General features: G+C 51.3%; 1 protein-coding gene and 1 non-coding gene across 2 annotated transcripts; one reads left to right on the top strand and one right to left on the bottom strand.

Moving 5' to 3' along the window:
- Positions 1–292: 292 nt before the first annotated feature.
- On the bottom strand, positions 293–424 carry LOC130029968 (small nucleolar RNA SNORA40). The gene has a single exon (XR_008793416.1). It is a non-coding gene; the product is annotated as a small nucleolar RNA SNORA40 (small nucleolar RNA).
- An 11,390-nt stretch (positions 425–11,814) lies between these two features.
- LOC130029801 (collagen alpha-1(I) chain-like) lies at positions 11,815–19,364 on the top strand. The gene is made up of 3 exons (XM_056120827.1): positions 11,815–11,844; positions 16,477–18,237; positions 18,720–19,364. The coding sequence occupies exons 1-3, from the start codon at positions 11,815–11,817 to the stop codon at positions 19,362–19,364; spliced, it is 2,436 nt and encodes an 811-aa protein (XP_055976802.1).
- Positions 19,365–19,851: the final 487 nt, after the last annotated feature.

Genomic DNA, 19,851 nt, shown 5'->3' with positions numbered 1-19,851 from the left:
GCACTTCGGGGACCATATGTGGTACCAAGGATTTGAGCCATATGTAAGGCAAGTACCCTACATCCCTGTACTACCTCTCTAGCCCCAGAGAGTCATTCTTTTTATAGCCTTTCTCTGAATATTTAGAAAACTTTATGACAAAGTCAGTAAGGTTTATCTATTTCTCTACTAAAGAGAAGTCCACTATAGGCAGGAATTAGATCACAGTGTCCTGGCTCACTCACAAAACCAACCAGTACTTTGAGACTTTGAGTGTGTGTGTGTGTGTGTGTTGTGTGTGTGTGTGTGTGTTAATGCTCTTTCTTATCTGTATCAGAACTCATATAGAACAATGAGTAGTGAGTTTTGGGTTGCAAAAGAGACTTAGTTTTAACACGTCTCAAAGTCTTTGTCTACATATTAAACAAAAACTCATAAAGGTGCTGGAATATTCTTTTTGCAAAAGCAAGAACATACCTCTTTGCATCTAAGTGTTTTTAGAGTGACTTGCTATATGATTTTTCTAGATACTAAAGAGTTGCCTAGTAGTCCACTGTGTGGTATATATAACTCGGTTAACTTAATAACCTGTTAATACTTTCTTTCCAATGTGATCACCTGCTATGAGATGATCAATGCGTTCAATTGTTTTTTTTGTTGTTTTCTTTTTTATTCCTTTATTTCAGTTGATTTTTTTTCCAATTGCCTCTTAAAAGAAACTTCTAAAAGAATAATCGCTTCAAAGACTAAGTATCTGTGCCTTCCCTCTAAAAAGCTACCTTCTATACATTCCTTATCTGGAAGGACAACTGTCATAAACTTGTTTATGAATTTCCTAAAACAGGTGCTTTAGACATCCACAAAGTCCTAACCCGGCTTCTTTAGACCTATTCTCGGTGCCATCAGTCACAGAAATCTGTCACCAACTCTCCTCCTGAAGCTCTGTCTTTTCCCCTTGTTTGATGGAAGACAAAACCACAGTGCAGCACCACAGACACCTTTCTCCTCCCCCAAGCCCCCCTCCCCATTAGCTGGTCTTTCATCCTGCCAGTTATATCACTGCACTTCTCTTGCTTCCGCAGAGCAAACAAGAAGCTCTCCCACACACAGAGAAAAGGCAAGTCCCATAGAACTACAAAGAGGCCCTGAGTATGTGACTGCAACCCCTTCTTTAGGCCCTGATGGGACCTCTGAAAGGGGACAGACAGCAATAAGAACCCGGATGGCACAGGGCACAGTTCTAACTCTGCATCTACTTTTTCACAAGCGAACCCTTCTAATATCTTCCTGGTGAATTTAATTAAAGCTTGAGACATTCACCCCAAAAAACATGCACATTCCCAGGATACTAATTTGATTTCACTGACTTCATGTGACCCATCCATGGAACCCACACAGGACCTCTGAGCCATGGATAGGGTGTTCAAACAAGTGGCCAATCAGAGGCTTAAAATTTTCCAGAGAAAGTTCGCACCTTTCTGTCTGCTTCTAAAAGCAAAGAGCAGGGCAGGGCAGCCAAAGGCCCTTTGGAAACTTGGAAAGTTGCCCAGCACAGCTGCTGGTAACTTTGTAGGGGCTTTCCAAGTAACTCAGGTGTCAGTACACAAACAGCAGCAGCAAATGTCAAATTACCAACCTTGTGAACGGGTGGCAGCCTCATTAGGAGGCACAGGGAAGGCTCTGTCTCCTGGCACTGGAACACAACAAGGATGGATTCCTTTTGTGTGCCTGCCCCATGACCAAGAAGCCAGTGTGGGATGACACTGCACTGTTCAACCCTTCTGAGCCTCCTAAACAAGGCTCCTGCTCCCCAAGGCTCTGGAAGGTTCTGCCACAATTCTGGCCTTCCAGAAGAATTTCCACAAAGAGCAGGGCGATGTGATGTGTACAGTTGAGACCTTGGGAGAGGGAACTAATTGCCAGGGAACACCAGAGACAAGGTCTGGATAAGGTCTCGAGCTGAAACATCACGAAAGAACCTTAGTGCGCAGGGTGAAGAGAGCCCGACCCTAGAAGGTGATGCTGGCTGCAGACAGCTGGTCCCGGGGCAAAACCTCCAAGTCTCTCTCACAGCCCATCCAATCAAGTCTCACCACCCAGCAAAAGGAAAGGAAACCAGCACACGCTGCTTCTCGGAGGAGAAACCCCAAGGTCGCGGCAACAAGCACAGAATGTTCTATACTAAGTCCACAGGCACATTCCAGGAGCTTCTCTTAACACTACTATTCCCATTTCACACCAGAGAAAGCCAGCGGCCCAGTTGATTTAAATCTGAAGCCACTGCCCTTTCTTTCACTCCACGATTGCTTTCACAATCAAGGGGCTGGAGAGACAGTACAGCAAGTAGGATAATTTGTCTTGCAAGTGGCCAACCTGGTTTGCTCCCATGCATCCCATATGGTCCCCTGAGCACTGCCAGGAGCAATTCCTGAGTGCAGAGCCAGGAGTGCGAACCACCTACAAACCCAGGTATAGCCTTCCTCTTACCAACTCCACCACTCCCCTCCCCCCCCCCAAAAAAATCAAGACTTAGAGTTCCGGCCTTTTTCAGTACAAACAGTTTCAGAAGTCAAAGCCAACCTCAAAGGTGAGTCCTGGCAGCCCATCACCAGCTCCCGCTGGCTCAGGTAACCAGGGCAGCCCAGCCAGGCTGAAGGATGCCTTTGTGCGCAATGTTTTCCTATGTCCCCTTCTGGTCCTAGGCCTCTTCCTCCTGCCAGCCAGGCATGCCAGCTCTGCACTCCTCCGCTCACCCATCCCAACTCGCTTCCCTCTCCCCTCCAATGTCCTCTGGACTAATAAACTTTTCTCTTTTGATCTCAGGCAACCTCCACACTCACACCGACACACACAAACACACCCCCATCCCCTTTGCACTTCTGCCCGAACGGTCAGCCTGTATTTGTTAGGAGCTCCTGCAAACACGGTGCGGGGCTGGAGCGATAGGACAGGGGGCAGGACGTTTGCCTTGCACATGGCCCACCCGGGTTCAATCCCCAGCATCCCATATGGTCCCCCGAGCACTGCTGCCAGGAGTAATTCCTGAATGCAGAGCTAGGAGTAACCCCTGAGCATCGCTGTAGGGGTTTTCCAAGTAACTCAGGTGTCAGTACACAAACAGCAGCAGCAAATGTCAAATTATCCCTGCCCCCCCCCAAAAAAAAACAGTGCTTCCCATCAGCTGCCAGCTCTTACCACTTTCCAATTCGTCCAGTCCCCATTGCTGCTCCCAGTACTGGACAGGGCCAACCCCATCTCCACAGGACAGCATTCAGAGGCAGGGCTGTTTCTCCTCTCCGGGCCTTTCCCTTAACCCCTTAGTTTCCCTTAACCCAGGAGCCTCCCTCCCCAACTTGAGCATCATCCACCCACCTAGCCGAGCTGAAGACCCGCTTCACCCTCACCCCTCTGTAACCTGGGATTAGTCACAGCATTCCCTTAGATTCTGTCCTTACGTAACAGTTGTTAGGATGTACTTCCTGGGTTCATGGTACACCTGAACAGAATTTTGCGAAGACTGAACACGACACATTTTCCTCCTTAATAAACACAGCCAGCCAGGAGGGGCTTTGATCGCAATCTGGAAATTATCATCAGTGAAGAATCCACTACATATTACAGCTGGGTTCTATCACATGCTTGGGACCCAAGTAGGATCAGGGCAGGTGGTACAAAGATAAGCCTGCTTTCTGTGAGCCGAACAATGGGCGACAGACAAAGCAGAGTTCCCAAGCCCCTCTTTTTGGGTGTCCCCGAATCACAGGACTCCTGGAAGCTAGGACAGGGGAACTCAAGGTCAGTTCTTCAAAACTGCCCAGTCACAGATAAAGGAGCAAATGTCCAGGTGCTGGGGTCACAGCACTAGCACATGCACCCAGGGCGTATTTTATAAGCTGGGCATTTACAAACCAGGCCTTTGTAAAAACGATTGTTTGAAAGAATATATTAGGGGGAAGGGGGGAGGGGGAAAAGGAGAGAAGAAAATTAAGTGAGAGGTGCAAGTCATTGAAAACAAAATCAAAAGTGGCATCTAGCAGTTGGTCCAAAAATTGAGGTCCAATGAGACTTTGCTTTTAGTAAAGAACTGCTTTACTTAAAAAGAGAAACAGTAGAATTCCCCAGATTGCACATTCCTATGCATTAGTTAAAAACTAACCCCCGTGTTTCTTAGGATTTGGGGGGTTTGTTCGTTCTGTGGGGTCTGCTTGGTTTGGTTTTATATGCTCCCCGCTACTCAAAGGTATCAGGAGCTACTCCTGACCCAGCGCTAGGTAGTGGTTGCTCTTAGAGGTTCTCAGGTGCCACGTGGCTCTGGGGACTAAACCCGAACCTCACACGCAAAGCACATGCTCCAGCCCTTTGCACCAGCCATCTCCCTACTCGTCACCTTTTAAAAACCAAATAGTAAAGCGGCCCTCGTCTCACGATTCTTGAAGTGCAGGTTCAGTTCCCAGTTCCCCTCTGCTGTTGACCACTCAGGGCATGAACTCCGTAAAGGCGTCTCCGGTCAAAGTTACCACACTCAAACTAGAAAACCCCAACAACCAAAAATGACATGAAATTACCACTTCCAGTTCTACCTCCTCTGCGACAGCTGGAGGCAGCCTCCCCCTCCCTGATCCTCCCTCCCCTGCCTCGGCTGTGTGTAGGGGCTCGGGGCTCAGGGGTGCTGTGGAGCTGCCATGCTGCACCCACTCCCTGGTGCCACTAGGACTGCAAATGCGGCTGCTCCCCCAGCTAAACCCCTACGGACCAGGGCCCAGCTCACTCCTCTGGCGCCCCCCCACCCGACAGTCCAGCCCACAGCAGACCCTCAGCGCACATTCACCTCATAAACTCCAGGTGATTAAAAAGACCGGAGAACATCTGGCAGGTGTGAAAAGGCCATCTGCTTCCCTTGCCTCTTCCCTTCCCTTGCCTGGACAGGGCTAGAAAGAGACCTAGCCCCAAAGGCTGGAATCAAATACACAGCCCCCCCTCCCTGTTGGAATCCCATCTTCCTCCAAGCAGGGGCCTGCTACAAATAACTGAGCCATGTACTATCACCTTCAGCCTCTCAGTCATGCAGTTACCAAGTCTGTGTGCCAGAGTTTTCCCAAGGGCGTGAATGGGGGCCACAAACCTTTCTGTGACCGTGGTAGGAATGGTGAAAAATAACAAATCAGGACATTGCCTGAGGATAGGGAAGGTGAGATGGCATTCCCGCTGAAGTCCTATATTTCCCAGTCTGCTCTCCCTGGAGGGTCACATCCTGAGCCAGAGAGAAGAGAGCAGGTTTCCGTTCTGCTCCCACTGGGATCTCTCTCCGCTAGCCTACCTCAACAAGACTTAGATGGAGTTTTCATTTCACGGTGTTGGAAGTATTGAACATTTCTGAACCTGCAGCCCTCACTTGACTGTAAAGCGGAGGCAGGGATAGCCACCCCCCACGCCCCACCCCCTCACCCTCCCACCCGACTCCTGCCCCAGAACTCATGGTGTGTCGAAAAGAACCACTCAGCCCTGCCACAGAGCAGGCTGAGGGGGATGGGAGGGAAGGGCACAGGGGACATGTTGGAAACACGTGGACACTGGTGAAGGGACTGGGATAGGAACACTGTATGCCTGAAACCCAATTCCGAATAACTGGAACTGACGTTGACTAGATTTTTAAAGCTAAAACTAAAAAGAAGTTCCCCAGCCCAGCAGTAGCATCTGGAATCCCATGAGATATGTCATCTACCAGACCTACCTCAACCTGCTAACCTCACAGATGGGGGAGCGGTGAGGGACGGGGGCACTAAGCCCCCAGGTGACTGCTCTAGCCCTCTCAGGCTGAAATTTGAGCCAAACCCAAACAGCCTGTTCAACTGCCAGGTCATGAAAGTGCTTTGCTGGGCCAACCAGTATATTTCCTGACTCACAGAACTAAGGGCTGGACACCATCAATAGCACCTATGGCTCATTTTTGTCAATTGGCAAAGCCCCCAACACTTAACTCCTTCCCAACACTCCTCAATTGGGTAATTTGCTTTTGCTCTACTCTACAGTCTCTACGGGCTGGAGCGATAGCACAGCAGGTAGGGTGCTTGCCTTGAACGCGGCCAACCTGGCTGACTGGAGTTTGATTCCTCCTCACCTCTCGGAGAGCCCGGCAAGCTACCTCGAGTATCTCACCCGCATGGCAAAGCCTGGCAAGCTCCCCATGACGTATTCGATATGCCAAATACAGTAACAAGAAGTCTCACGATGGAGATGTTACTGGGCCCACTCAAGCAAATCAATGAACAACAGGAGGACAGCGACAGTCTCTACAAGGTGATGGAAGTGGAAATAATAATATTCTCCTCACAGGACTGTCACAAAGAAAGGATCACGGGCCTCAAAAGCAGGCCACAGGAATGAATTCTTTCTTTACTGTCGCTGTGGCAAAGTTCTAACAGAACCAGGACTACGGCAAAATAAAGCCCACTCCCTACATGCTAACTGCCGTGTTTCTAACCACTCCAATTTTGAGCTCTCACTGAGGATATCCAGTGCCAACAAAGACAGCACCTAGCTCCACAGAAGAAACATTTCACTCATTCCGTCTACAACCTGAACACTCGGCTCCAAAGCACGGAAAAAGCCCGCCTTCTGCGGGGCTGTGCCCCAAAGGGTTTTATTGTTTGTTTTGATTTTGGTTTGGGGCCCAGACCCAGCAGTGCCTGGGCTTTGCTCTTGCATCTGTTCTCAGGGATCACTCCTGGCAGTGCTTGAGGACCCATATGCAGTACTGGGGACCGCATCCTAGTTGAACATGAGCAAGGCAACAGCCTTTCCCCATACTAGCTCCCTGGTCCCTTGGGAGGTTTTTCTCAACAATAAAACATCCAACTCTTGGGCATGAGTTCTACACCTAAAAGAAAGTCCAGGAGGAATAAGATGAATATTAACAAAAGTAGTCAAGAGAACAATTAATATTGACTATTCTATGATTACCTTGTGCCAGGTACTAAGAACCTCCCATATGTTAACTTGCTTGGTCCTTACAACTACATTGTGAGCTATCTTCCGCTATTACACCCACCAATGAGAGTGAGGGAAACTGAGTCACAAGTGGCTTACATACTTGCCTAAGCTCCTAATTGGTACTGGCAGCCCTGCTCTAGTTCAGTGACTTTAACCACTATGCTATGTATCTGAGAACTAGGCATCTGCCATCACCAATCCCAATGCAGCTGTTTTTGAGAATTGAAATTCAGGCAAAAATTCTATAATCAAAGGGTTTAATACTAAGCCCTCAATACCTCCAGCAGAAATGTTAATTCTCCTGAATTCTCAGACTCCTTCCCCCACTCCCTGCAACATAATCCTACCAAAATTGAGGCAAAACTCAAAGAACGAAACTTCTGTCTTTTCATAACTCCCCTGACACCGCGCCAATTAACCCCTAATTATATACCACCTGTCACACTGTGGTCTCTAATTGTTTCTTGTCTATTAGTCTTTTTTTTCCCACTTGACTGTAAAATTCTTTGGAAGTATCCATATTTTTTGTGAAACCCTGCAAAACTCCATGTAGACTTTGAGAATGTTATGTTAACTGGTCATTTGATTTGCTCTGCTGACACAGCTTTGTTATCAATTCTAAAGAGACAGCAAAAACAGTATGAAGCTTATGCTACTTAAAGTCAGGGCAAGTGTGACACCAGCATCCACTAGAGGGTAACTGTTTCAAGATGTGTTCTCCCTGACTCTCTCACATTATCTCCAGGCTACTGGAATGAAAGAAATGTAAGATTAAGAAAAGATAAGAGCTTGTCCTTCAAGGTCAGTGAGTAGAGAAGCAGTAGCTCCAGACAAAACCCATCCCCCAAATTCCAACTCTGCCTCCCTCTAAGGTTTAGAGTAAGAAACCAACCAAACCAGCCTCAAATTCTCCTCAAACCGACCTATCTTTGTAAAAAATGGTGCAAGTGACAGAGAAATTTTGTAACTCTATTAAGAAGTCACTTTAAGAAGACGAATGAGAACCAATCTTCGTGGACAGAGTCATAATATTAAGATAGAAAGGATATCAATTCTCCCCCATATTAAACTATTCAATGTGTAATGTCAATCACACTTTCAGGACTTTGATGTCAAAAACTAAGCAAAATCATTTCAATGTGTATATGGAAGAAGGGTCCACCAGAAAGCAAGTTCTGAAAAGAACAACAAAGGAAGAACTTTTCCCCACACTACGGAGCTGCAGGGATAAATATACTGGCAGTTCAGAAACACACAGATGAGAACAAACATTCTAACATAATGAAGAAATGAAAGAAAGACCCATGAAGAGTATCAAAATCAGAATGTTGAGTTTAATGAGAAGAGAATTTCAGTTTGGGGAAATGAGAAATTTCTGTAGATAAGCCACAGCGATGGTTGCATAAGAATGTGAAAGCACCTAATGCTACTAAAATGTACACTGAAAACTGGTGTGGTATGGAGCTACAGATGTAGTTCAGTGGTAGAATGCATATTCATCGATGAGACCCTAGGTTCCTGCTTCAGCAGTCAAAAGAAAACAAAAATGGCTTGATAAGTTCTATGTTAGGTCTAGTTTACTGTTCCTGGGGTGCTCAAAAAGCTACGCCCGGCACTGTGCTTAGGGATTGCTCTGTGCAATGCTCTTGGAACCATATGGTGCCAGGGATGGAACCTGAGGCTCTTGCATGCAAAGTAGGGGCTAGCTCTTTGAGCTCTCTCCCCAGTCCTCCATTACCTCCTCCCTCACTTGCCACTCCTCCTTCCTCTAGGGCTTCCCCTTCTAGTTTGCATCCGCTCCCCTCCTGTAGAGTCAGCTTTATAGTTATATTGAGGGAAAGGAACCAGCACAAACAGAAGCATAAAACACAGCTCCATTTGTATGTCTAGAGAGGAGAAAACTCTATCTATGGTGAAAAACAGTGAAAAGAAGTGATGGACCAACACACACATGCAAAGAGGTCCAAGAAGTTTCAAAGTGAAATACTCTGTACCTTGCCTCTAAAATGACATAGTTTGCACATCTGTCAGAATTCATTAAACTGTATACTTTGAGTGAACACAAGTTTACCACACCTACATTTCAAAGAAAAAATATTTTTTCTGCAGCCGGGAAATAAATTCATGCAAAGCAAGAACTCAACCACCGAGCTATATTCTTTAAAAGTTGAAAAAAAAATCATGTGTGCATTTGGGAACCTGATCTATGATAAAGAAAGACAAAGTCACCAAAATAAAGTATTAGGAAATTAGTATATTATTTAGTAGATGATACAGGGACAACTTGCTCATGATGTGGAAAAAAAGAAAAAGCTGGAAAATTTTTGCCATATATGATGATAAAAATGAAACAGATTGAAGTGTGCATTGTGAGGAGCCAAGGAAGAATCTCAAAGAGTTGGAGCGCATGCCTGGTGTGCAGCCCTCCACAGCCCTTCGAGGAGGGCCCCCCAAAACAATCATTATGAAACGTAAAAACAGGAAGCTAATATAACCAAACACTTTAGGATAATAGAACATCCTAAGACTCTTACTATATATCACTAAGGAAAAATCAACAGGAATGGACTATCCAAGAAGGAAAATTTCTAAACAGTATGGACAACTCTCAAAAAATTAGAAATTGGGCTGTCATTTGACCCAGCAATACCACTTCTGGGAATATATCCTGGATAGGCAGCGTCTGGCAAACTCCCCGTGGTGTACCCAATATGTCAAATACCAGTAACAATGATGGGTCTCATTCTCCTAACCCTGAAAGAGCCTTTAATATGGCACTTTTTAAAATCTCAGGGCTAGGACGAAGGAGACGTTACTGGGGCCTGCTCGAGGCAATCAACGAACAACAGGATGATTGTGATCGTGAGGCAAAAAAAGTACAGTCAAAATGACATCTGCACCTGTAAGTTCATTGCTGCACTGTTCACGATAGCCAAAATCTGGAAAACACCCGAGTGCCGGAGAACAGATGACTGGTTCAAGAAACTTTGGTACATCTACACAATGGAGTACTATGCAGCTATTAGAAAAGATGAAGTCATGAAATTTTCATACAAGGGGTTCTACATAAAAAGTATCATGCTAAGTGAAATGAGTCAGAAAGAGAGGGACAGGTATAAAAAGACTGCACTCATCTGGAGAATATAAAGTAACAGAATGGGAGACGAATACCCAAGAATAGTTGAGATAAGTACCAGGAGGTCTGCTCCATAGCTTGGAAGCTGGCAGCACATACTGGAGGGAAAGGCAGCTCAGACAGAGAAGGGAACACCAAGTAAAGGATGTCTGGAGGGTTCACTCGGGATACGGATACAAGATGTGTGCTAAACGTAGACTACAGACTGAACACGATGGCCACTCAATACCTCTATTGCAAACCACAACACCCAAAAGGAAAGAGAGAGCAAAATGGAATGCCCTGCCACAGAGGTTGGGGGAGGATGGGGTGGGGAGGTGGGAGGGCTACTGGGATTATTGGTGGTGGAGAATGGGCACTGGTGGAGGAATGGGTATTCAATCATTGTATAACTGAAACCCAGCACAAAAGTTTGTAAGTCTACAACTGTACCTCATGGTGTTTCACTAATAAAAAAATAAAAGGGGGGGGGAGGTTCCTACCACAGAGGCAGGGGTTGAGATGGCCTAAAAAAAATTGCTCCAGGGGCTGAAGCGATAGCACAGAGGATAAGGCGTTTGCCTTGCACACAGTCAACCCGGGTTCGATTCCCAGCATCCCACATGGTCCTCTGAGCACCAGCAGGAGTAATTCCTGAGTGCAGAACCAGGAGTAACCTCTGTGCAATACCGGGTTTGACCCAAAAAGCAAAAATAATAATAATAATAATAATTGCTCCAAACAAGTTATTGTTCAGGGAGCTTCAAAAAAAAAGATTTTTAAAAATTCATGCATAAGCTAGTTTCTTCAACTCAAATTTACCTTAAATGCATAAATTTAAGATATTTAAATCAAATTAAACTGAATAAAACAGAGTAAAGTTTGAAAACAAAAGAAAAAGAAGTAAAATTTCTAAAGGTCACCATCAAAGTGACCAGAGGGTTGAACAGAACTAATATCTAGAATATATAAGAATCATCTGCAAAGAAACTTAAAGGCCCTCCCATTGATCGTCGATTTGCTCGAGCGGGCCCAGTAACGTCTCCATTGGAGACTTTGTTGTTACTGTGTCTGGCATATCGAATACTCTCGGTAGCTTGCCGGGCTCTCCGAGAGGGGCAGAGGAATCGAACTCGGGTCGGCCATGTTGGCCGCGTGTAAGGCGAACGCCCTACCGGCTGTGCTATCGCTCCAGGCCGAGCGATAGAAACTTAAGAAAAAAAAAAACAAAGCAAAGAAACTTAAGAAAAAAAAAAAAAGGAATCAAGGGCATTGTAATCTCTACCAAATACCTTAAAGGATGCTCAAATTCACTAAGAAGTGACATAAATTTGCATGGAAACAGTGAGAAGCCACATTATAACCCTCAGTTTGGGGTAATATTAAAAAGGTGGCTAATACCAATCACTAATGAGCACGTGGGAGTCTTAACCAACACTGGACAATAATTTGTCATTTTCAGTAAAATCAGGAGAGCCTGTTTTCTTTCACCCAGACCCCACTCCTGGGTCTTGAGCACTCCTTAGAAGCAGTGGTGCTCAAACTTACCCAGGACTCTGAACATGTTGGACATGTCAAAACACAAATCGATGGGTATTGGAGAGTTGCTGATTTAGGAAGTCTGGATTAAAGCATAACAATTTGCATGTCTGACAGTTCCCAGGCAGCTGAACCAATCTGAAAACCATCCCCTAAAGACATCCTCACCAGTCCCACAGAGGATGCTCGTCATGGCGGGGCTCGTGGGAGCAGGAGGGGAGGTAAGCTACAAGCCCATCACTAGGGAACCAAATGAAATGAATTGAGAAATTACAGAAAATGACACATCATTTTTATCTTTTGGTTTGGGGGTGTGGGGGGGCAGGGGAGGGTCACACTCAGTGGTGCTGGGAGCTCCTTCCAACTCAGTGTTCAGGAGTTCCACCCAGAGGCACTCAGGATAGAACTCAGAGGCCTTGTATCAGGATCAAAACCAGGCCTCCCAATGCAGAGGATGCACTTATTCCATTGCACTCTCTCTCTCTCCAGCCCCATTAAACACCTTCAACAAAGATGCAAACATAGCTAAGAACATAGGACAGGAGAGCACTTTTCTCCAATAGGAGAAATGGAAATAGAATAAGGAGGGGAAATACAATGGAGGCTTTGGCAACCGAAAGGGGATTTTTGTGCCAAAAACTAAAGAACACTGACTCAACCCTCAATACCACAAACCTAAGAAATAAAGACCACAGGACAGAGAGAGAGCTCAACGGGTGGGCAGGAGCACGTGTTTTACATGTGGATGGCCCAGATTAATTTCTGGTACCACGTGGTCCCCCAAGCACTACAGGGAGCAACTCCCCCTACTTCCCAAGCACACCCAGAATTAGCTGCCACTATCCACCATCCCAGCACAGCCAGGTGTGGCAAAAGAGACAAAAAAGAAAAAGAAAGGAAAAATCACCAGATTATCCCTACATGGGCTGGAGCAATAGCACAGCGGTAGGGCGTTTGCCTTGCACGCAGCCAACATGGCTGACCCGAGTTCGATTCCTCCGCCCCTCTCGGAGAGCCGGGCAAGCTACCGAGAGGATCTCACCCACATGGCAGAGCCTGGCAAGCTACCCATGATGTATTTGATTTGCCAAACACAGTAACAACAAAGTCTCCAATGGAGACGTTACTGGGCCCGCTCAAATCGATGAGCAACGGGAGCACAGTGACAGTGACAGTGATCTCTACATGTCCACCCACCACAAGTACCTATAACGCTTGTTAAAGCCTGCAGCAGCTCTGCAGGGTCAAGGAGGCAGATGAGCTTGCCACCAAGCAACAGAGGGGGAATCTTACTGAAACACAAGCTAGGGGTAGCTGCAGCTGTCCAGAACTCAATGCCACAGACTTCTTTCCTCTTTGACATGTCAGTATTGGAAAGATACCATGGTCCCTGGTTTCAGGCAAAGGATGTATGAGTCTACATCTCTGTCTGTATTGTGTCTCTCTCCTGCCTGTTACTATGGTGCAGAGGGGAAGAAAAGGGGTGATTTGTAGATAAGGCTTCTGGAAGGGAGTGGAAAAGAATAAACACTGAACCACACTTGACTGGCCATTCAATTTCATTTTAATAACACCAGAAATCATAATTATAAAATCAAGTCATCTTCTTAGTTCCATCCATTCCCCCGTTCCCCTTTCTTCACTCTCCCCCTTCCCCACAACCATTGTTACCTCCCTGTTCCCACATCCAAATGAACTGATTCAAAATATGGTCCTCTGGTGACTGGGTAAAACAAAAAGTCACTAAATAGAAGATGATAAATGGCTAATTATGTTGCTAAACAAGAGTCTTTTAAGAGAAGAGCCAAAATCTTTAACACAGGCAAGAAGTAAAGGTTCTTCCAAAGGAGATCACTATGTCGACAGCTACCATCCAAAAAAGCCAAGAAGAAACCATGTGTATTCTGTCATGCCCTACAGAAGTATGCTAGTCATGGTTTTTCAAGGGTCTTTAAACTGTTCACTGTACAAAGTGGTAGGAAGTGTCACTATCACTGTCACTGTCCTCCCTTCAATTTGCTCGAGCGGGCCCAGTAATATCTCCATTTTGAGACTTGTTGTTACTGTGTTTGGCATATCGAATACGAGGAAAAGTGTATGGGACAATACAAATAAATAAATAAATACCAACTCTGACTGGATATAAGTGTAAAAATGCAACAGACCTTTCCCACAGAAGCTTTAAGTAAACAAGGTTATGCCGGGAAATCACGTCTTTGAAGCAGCAAAAAAGACAACTACACCAAAGGAAGGTGTGGAATAGCAATGGTAGACTAAAACCAAAAACTGAAGAGATTATTCCCCTATACAAACCATAAATTTTATTCCCAAAACACTCCATCTTCTCTAAAGCAGCAGGTTTTATGGCATAGTAAAGGGGGTGGGAATTCCGGAGAACGTTTTCCCTAAACGCGTAATATAAAATCAAGCTTTGTAAATAAACCACATTTAATATGCAGCAGGCACACTTTTTATTTTAAAAATAAAAAACAACAGCGAGGGCCAAAGAGATGGGTTAGTGGGCTGAACTCATGATTTGTCTATCGAAGGCCTGGGTTCAAAGCACAAGGCCCACGGAGGACAGCTGAGGACAATAAAACAGGTGTAACCCTCGAGCACTGCCAGATGTAGCACAAAAACCGAAAAACTAAATTAAATTACATCCAAAAAAATTTTTTACATGTGTAAGCCAAGTTTAATCCCTAGCAATGAAAAAGAAAAAAGAAAAGGCAAAAACAATCTTTTTAAAAAGGCTAAATATGGGGGCTGGAGCAAGAGCACAGAAGGTAGGGCGTTTGCCTTGCACACAGCTGACCTAGGTTCGATTCCCAGCATCCCATATGGTCCCCCGAGCACCTCCAGGAGTAATTCCTGAGTGCATGAACCAGGAGTAACTTCTGTGCTTCGCCAAGTGTGACCCAAAAAGAAAAAAAAAAAGACTAAATATGAGTTCTTTAGTCCTTGATATACCTAAGCAAGACTTGTTGTTCTTTTGAGCTCAAATGCAGAATCTGACACAAACAGAAAATTACAAGGATCCAAGAGAGAGTTTAGTGGCTGAACAAAGCCTGTACTCCAAGTGTATGGTCAAGAGTGCAATCTCTGGTTCCACCACATGAGATCCTGCTATCTCTGCTGTTCAAGCTTGGCAACTCTGCTATCTGTACTCCCGGGGCTGCAAGCCATTTCCAGATGCACCATGCCAAGCGTGTGTGAGCACCACAAACAAAGGCTACAACGCCCCTGCAAGCACCCCAACTACAAATCATGCAAATGCCACAGCAATAGGTGTGAGCCCTCGTAAACACTACAACCACAATGTGAACACAACAACTAAAGGAGTGTGTTGCTTGGCAAGCACCTCAGCCAAGTATGTGAGCCTATGTGAGCCCATGGGAGAACCATGACTAACCCTCACTTAATACAGAACCCAGTCACCTCAGCACAAGAATGAGGGAAAAGGCGGGGAAGAGGGGAAGTGGAAATTAATAAATAATTTGGAAATTAAGGGATTCAATCAGGAAATACTCAAGCCAATGTTTTCAAATTTTAATTCAATCTAAAATCAAAAGTGTAAGGTCAACACAGGCAAAGGGGGTGCACACCTCACAGTGCTCGGGGGGGCTACTCCCAGCTCGGTGCTCAAGGAAGCATGTGGTGCCAGGAATACATGCTCTGGTCTGCCGAATCATCTCGCTGGCCTAGTGCAATGCAAGTCTGATTCATGAAGTCGTATAAGATCCTTCCAATGTCGAAAGATATGCTAGTGCCAATGTGTACTTAATCTAGCAATGCTGAGGGAAGATGTTTTACACTTATAGAACTTGAAAACTGAGCAGAGGACTGAGGATGTGGCTCTGAACCCAAAGGTGCCTGGTAAAAGGCAAAGCCTCTGTTATAATGTCTTGTTTTCACTTCGGCTTCATAAACATTTACTGGAAGCCAACAAGTTAGGAGCTATGTGAAATATTAGGGTTTTTACAAAGTTCTAAGGACAGTGTCCATTTAATGACAATTTAATTTATTCTTCGAGGGCCTTTGAGTGCGTGTGTGCTTTATGATTTGGGGGGAGAGGGGAAGGAACTGTCGACACTGGAAATCTGCCAGAATATATCTTACTATTTTATTAAGAATGTAAACAGCTAGTCCATGAAACCCAACTAAGGCTTTCTCTGCTTTTGCAATGGCCATCGCTTGCTATAAAGTAACTACTTAATGTGTGTGTGAGCTCAGCTGCTATGTCCTGCAATTCAGCAGGTCCCCGGGTTTGGAGAAGACTCAAAAACATGCTCGTTGAAAAAAGAGAAGCTGGAGTGAACCCCGCCCCCAAAAAAGACCAGGGCCTCCAGAGCTCACGCGAGCAAAACAAGCTACAGACAGAAGGCGGCTCCGGGGGGGTTCCCCCAGTGGCGGCACCTGACAGCATGTACAGGGGCCGCTGCCTCTTGCTGGCTGGCTGGCTGGCTTGGCCAAGGCACGGCTTCAGAGCTGGAAGGCTGCCACCTGCTGAATCACCAAACATCCCTGGGCTTCCCTGGGAGCAGCGAACAGACAGGGGCCCATCCCCCGCCTGGCTTCTCCCGTGGACATCTTACACCGACACCCACGCACGGCCTTCTGCACAGGCCAGAAGGGCCAGCCCCCTTAGGTGCGGTAGCCGGGGCAACACCCATCCCATCGTGCTGCGAGGACGTAGTCAGCCCCGCTCCCCTCCTTCAGGGCCAAGTGAAGCAGCAGTGCGGGGAGTTCTCATCACACCATCACGGGCACTGGGCGCTGTCACATCCAGGCGGCCAACCAGGAAGCCCGCAAAAACCTGAGAGCGCGATGAGCCTGTCCACGCTGCACCCAAGGTCCAGGAAGGTCCAGGCGAGCGAGGCAGAGGCAGAGAAGAGAGAGAGAGAGAGAGAGCTAAAAGTGTGCAGAACGCCCTAGCCCAGAAAAATGCCAACTTCCCTTCGGAGAGCAAGCAGCCTGGGCGCTCCGGGCGTCGCAAAGTGCGGTGCGCACCAAGGCTGGTGCCGTCTGAAGGTGAAAAGAACCGGCGAGAAGCGGCACCTGCCCAGCTCTCTCTCCTCCCTCCCGTCGCCAGCCAGCCCCATCCTCGTTCCGACTCTGCGCTCTACCCGGAACGCGCCCGATCCGTTAGCTGCACCCAAGGCTCCCTCCCGGGGCCCGGCCCCAGCCACCAGCCCGAGAGTCGGGGTGAGGGCGCTGGGGGGCGGGGGGGAGCAGCCTGTCGCCGCTCTGCCCTTGACCGGTCGCCCTGGGATCACCGGAGCCCCTGCCTCGCGCCCCTGCCTCGCGCCCGGAGCCGCCTCCTGACGACGCTGCCCCCTGGCAGGCGGCGCCCGGGCCGCTCCGGCCTCCGCCGACACTCGCTGCCCAGACCCGGGACGCCCCCGCGGGGTCGCCGAGCTGCCCTCGCCGCCGGAGGCCGGCGCGCCTGGGAGGGGACCTCGCAGCTCCCCAAAGGAGGGTCCCACCTGTTCGGCTGTCGGGGGACGCGGCGGGTGGCGGCGAGGGCGGCGGGGGGAGGGGGCTCTCCCGAAACCCGGGCCGCCCGGCCGGCTGCGATCGGGCCCGAGGTGCCAACTGCCACGCCGCCAGCCGGGGCCGTGGGGGTGGGGCCGCGACTGGGGCCACCCCCTTGGGGGTCTTCGGGCCGGACCGGGCCCCTGGCCCGAGCATTCCTCCTCTCCCCGCTCTTCGGCCCGCCGCCGGCCCCTCTCGCCCAAACCCCCCAGGCGGGTCCGCCGGCCCGCTCGCAGCCCCGCAGCAGAGGTGCCACCGACGCCCCCGCCCTCCTCCTCGGTCCGACGCGGCCCGGGAGCCCCGCGGGCGGTGCGCCCCCTCCACGCCCCAGCCCGGCCGCCGGATCGCCCTCGGCGCCCACCCCCGGGGCCGGGCGCGGGCGAGGGAGCGCCCGCCAGGTACGCGCGCGGCGCGGCGCGGGTGGCGCTCACGCCCCCTCGCCCGGGGCTCCCCGCACGCCCTCCCCGGCCTCGGGCCCGGCCGGCGCCCCCGAGCGCGGCTCTCCGCCCCTCCGCCCGCGACTCACTCGGACCGCCGCAATCCCGTCCGCCGCGCCGCCCCACGCGGAAAGAAACCCGGGCCAGGGCAGCGTCGGGGCTCTGCACCGCGGCCGAGCCCTCGGGGCGCGATCGCAGGGCGTCAGGGGAGCGCAGCCTTCCCCGGCCCGGCGGCCCGGCGTGCCCGCGCCCGTCCTGCCCGCCGCCGCCGCTGCCCTGGCCGCTGGCCGGCCGCCGCGAACGCTTCCGACTCGCCCCCGCGAGCCGCCGGCTGCGGAGCATGCCCAGTCCGCGGCCCCAGCCGCCGGCCTCCGCGCCCCGCGATCCGCTCCTCCGGGTGTTCGCGGCGGCCGGGGGGCGGGCCGGCGGGCGGGGTCCGCGGTGGGCTCGTCCCCGGGCGCGCGGGACGGAGCTCCGACCTGCGGCGGGAACGCCCCCTCCAGCCCCGCTCCCCACCGGCCCCCGCGAACGCGCTGGGTTTTGCTTCGGCGTCCCGGAGAGCCCGAAAGGTGGTTGCTCCCGACGGACGGGAAAGTCCAGCTCGCGCGCTTCTGCGGCCAACGGGAGGCCAGCTTTCCTTGCGTGTGTGCAGTGGTGACCGTTTTGTCTTTTCCTTTTTTAATTTTCCTGAATCTCCGTGAGATCGTTACAGGCTGTCGTGTTTGGGCCACAGCCACACAATGATCAAACACCCACGCCTCCACTGGTGCACACGCCCCACCACCAACATCCCCGGAATCCTTCCCCCTGCCAGGGCAGGCAAGGGTCCCCACGCTCTCTACTTTGCTGCGTTACGTTTAGGAGGCGAGCTTTAAGGGCCAGGGACGGTCGGTCGCAGCCCTTGAAGCCGAACTGAAAGGTGGCGGGAGCAGGAATCGGGTCGAATCGGGAAGCCGATTCTCGTGCCCCGGCTCCCGGCCGCGGGTCGGCCAGCTAAGGCGGGTCAGCGGCCTCCTGGTCCAGCCTCAGGGCTGCAAGCGGCGATCCACTCCCGACTGAGCATCGCCCGAGGACGGGCGGGGGGCCTCAGAGACTTGGATCCGCTTCCAACCTCCCATTCGCAGGCTGCCCCCGCCCCGCGCACGGACCCCGGGACCTCGGGCCGCCCCAGTCCAGCTCGGCCGCCCCCCGCCCCCCACCCCCCCGGCGAGCTGCGGGGAAAACCCGGAGCGACGGCGAGCACTGCGCATGCGCAGGAGCCGGGCCGGCGCGGCCGCCCGGAGCGAGGCTTTCCGCGCGCTCGGGGCTCAGAGCCCGAGGCCCGGGTCCGGGACGGCCGAGCCGGCCTCCGCGCTGCCCCCGCGCCCGAGCTCCGGGCGGCGCGCGCGTCCGGGCCCAGCGGGGAGAGGCGCCGCCCCTCCCCACAGAGGGGCGGGACGCGGGGGGGCGCGCGGCGGCCGCGGCGACACGTGACTGTCCCGGCGCGGGCGGCCATCTTCGCCGGGGCCGCGGCCAGCGCCCCAACCCGCGAGCCCGCGGCGCGAGCTGGGCGCCCCCTCCCGCCACGCCGCGCCACGCCGCGCCGCGCCGCACCGCGCGCGGGGCTCGGGCCCGGCCCCGCCTCGCCGCCGGCGCCGCTGCTGTGCCCTAGGCGTGCCTGGGGGGCCGGGGGGCGGGCTCCGGGGCCGGGGGCCGCGCTGCTTGCGCCCGCCGGGCGGAAGCGGGAGAGCGGGGGGTCGGGGGCCTCCCAAGCCCCCTCCCAGCGCTAGCGGGCGTCCGGCCCGAGTCGGGCGGGCCGCGAAGCCGCGCGTCGGGCCCCCGAGCTCCGCCGCGCCCCCCGTCTCCTCAGCGGCGCCTCGCCCTGCCGAAGTCTCGACCTACCGCGCCGGGAGCCTCCGCGCGGGGGCCGGGGTCCTGCAGTCTCAGAACGGGCCCCGGGGAAGTGGGCCTGGGGGGAGGGGCGGGGAGGGGGGGCCGAGTACCGGCTTCCGCGGGGGGCGTCGGGCGGGCCTCTGTCCCTCAGTCCGTCGGCAGGCGCGGGGTCAGTCGGCCCGCGGGAGGTTCGCGCCGCTCTGGACCGCGGGAAAAGTGCGGACGGCTCTTCGGCCACGCGCCTTCGCGTCTCGCCCAGGGAGCGCCAGAAAGCCGCGGCCGGCCCGGGTCGGGACGCTGTTTCTGTCCGTTCGGCTTGCCCGAAGCCAAGGTGCTGTGAGGGAGACTTGACTTTCGGCGAGTGAGAAATCGCTCCTCCACCCA

This window comes from Sorex fumeus, unplaced genomic scaffold (assembly GCF_029834395.1).
Source record: "Sorex fumeus unplaced genomic scaffold, SorFum_2.1 ptg000043l, whole genome shotgun sequence".
Classification (NCBI taxonomy): Eukaryota; Metazoa; Chordata; class Mammalia; order Eulipotyphla; family Soricidae; genus Sorex; species Sorex fumeus.
Note: the sequence above shows the minus strand (reverse complement) of the source record. Positions and strands in the feature narration are given on the sequence as shown.

What these genes read in the sequence shown, in the direction of transcription:
- LOC130029801 (XM_056120827.1), top strand. Translation starts at nt 11,815, where the DNA reads ATGGCGGGGCTCGTGGGAGCAGGAGGGGAG. An exon ending in TCGTGGGAGCAGGAGGGGAG is followed by an intron (nt 11,845 to 16,476) that starts GTAAGCTACAAG and finishes GCTGCACCCAAG; the next exon opens with GTCCAGGAAGGTCCAGGCGA. An exon ending in GGGAGGCCAGCTTTCCTTGC is followed by an intron (nt 18,238 to 18,719) that starts GTGTGTGCAGTG and finishes TCCCATTCGCAG; the next exon opens with GCTGCCCCCGCCCCGCGCAC.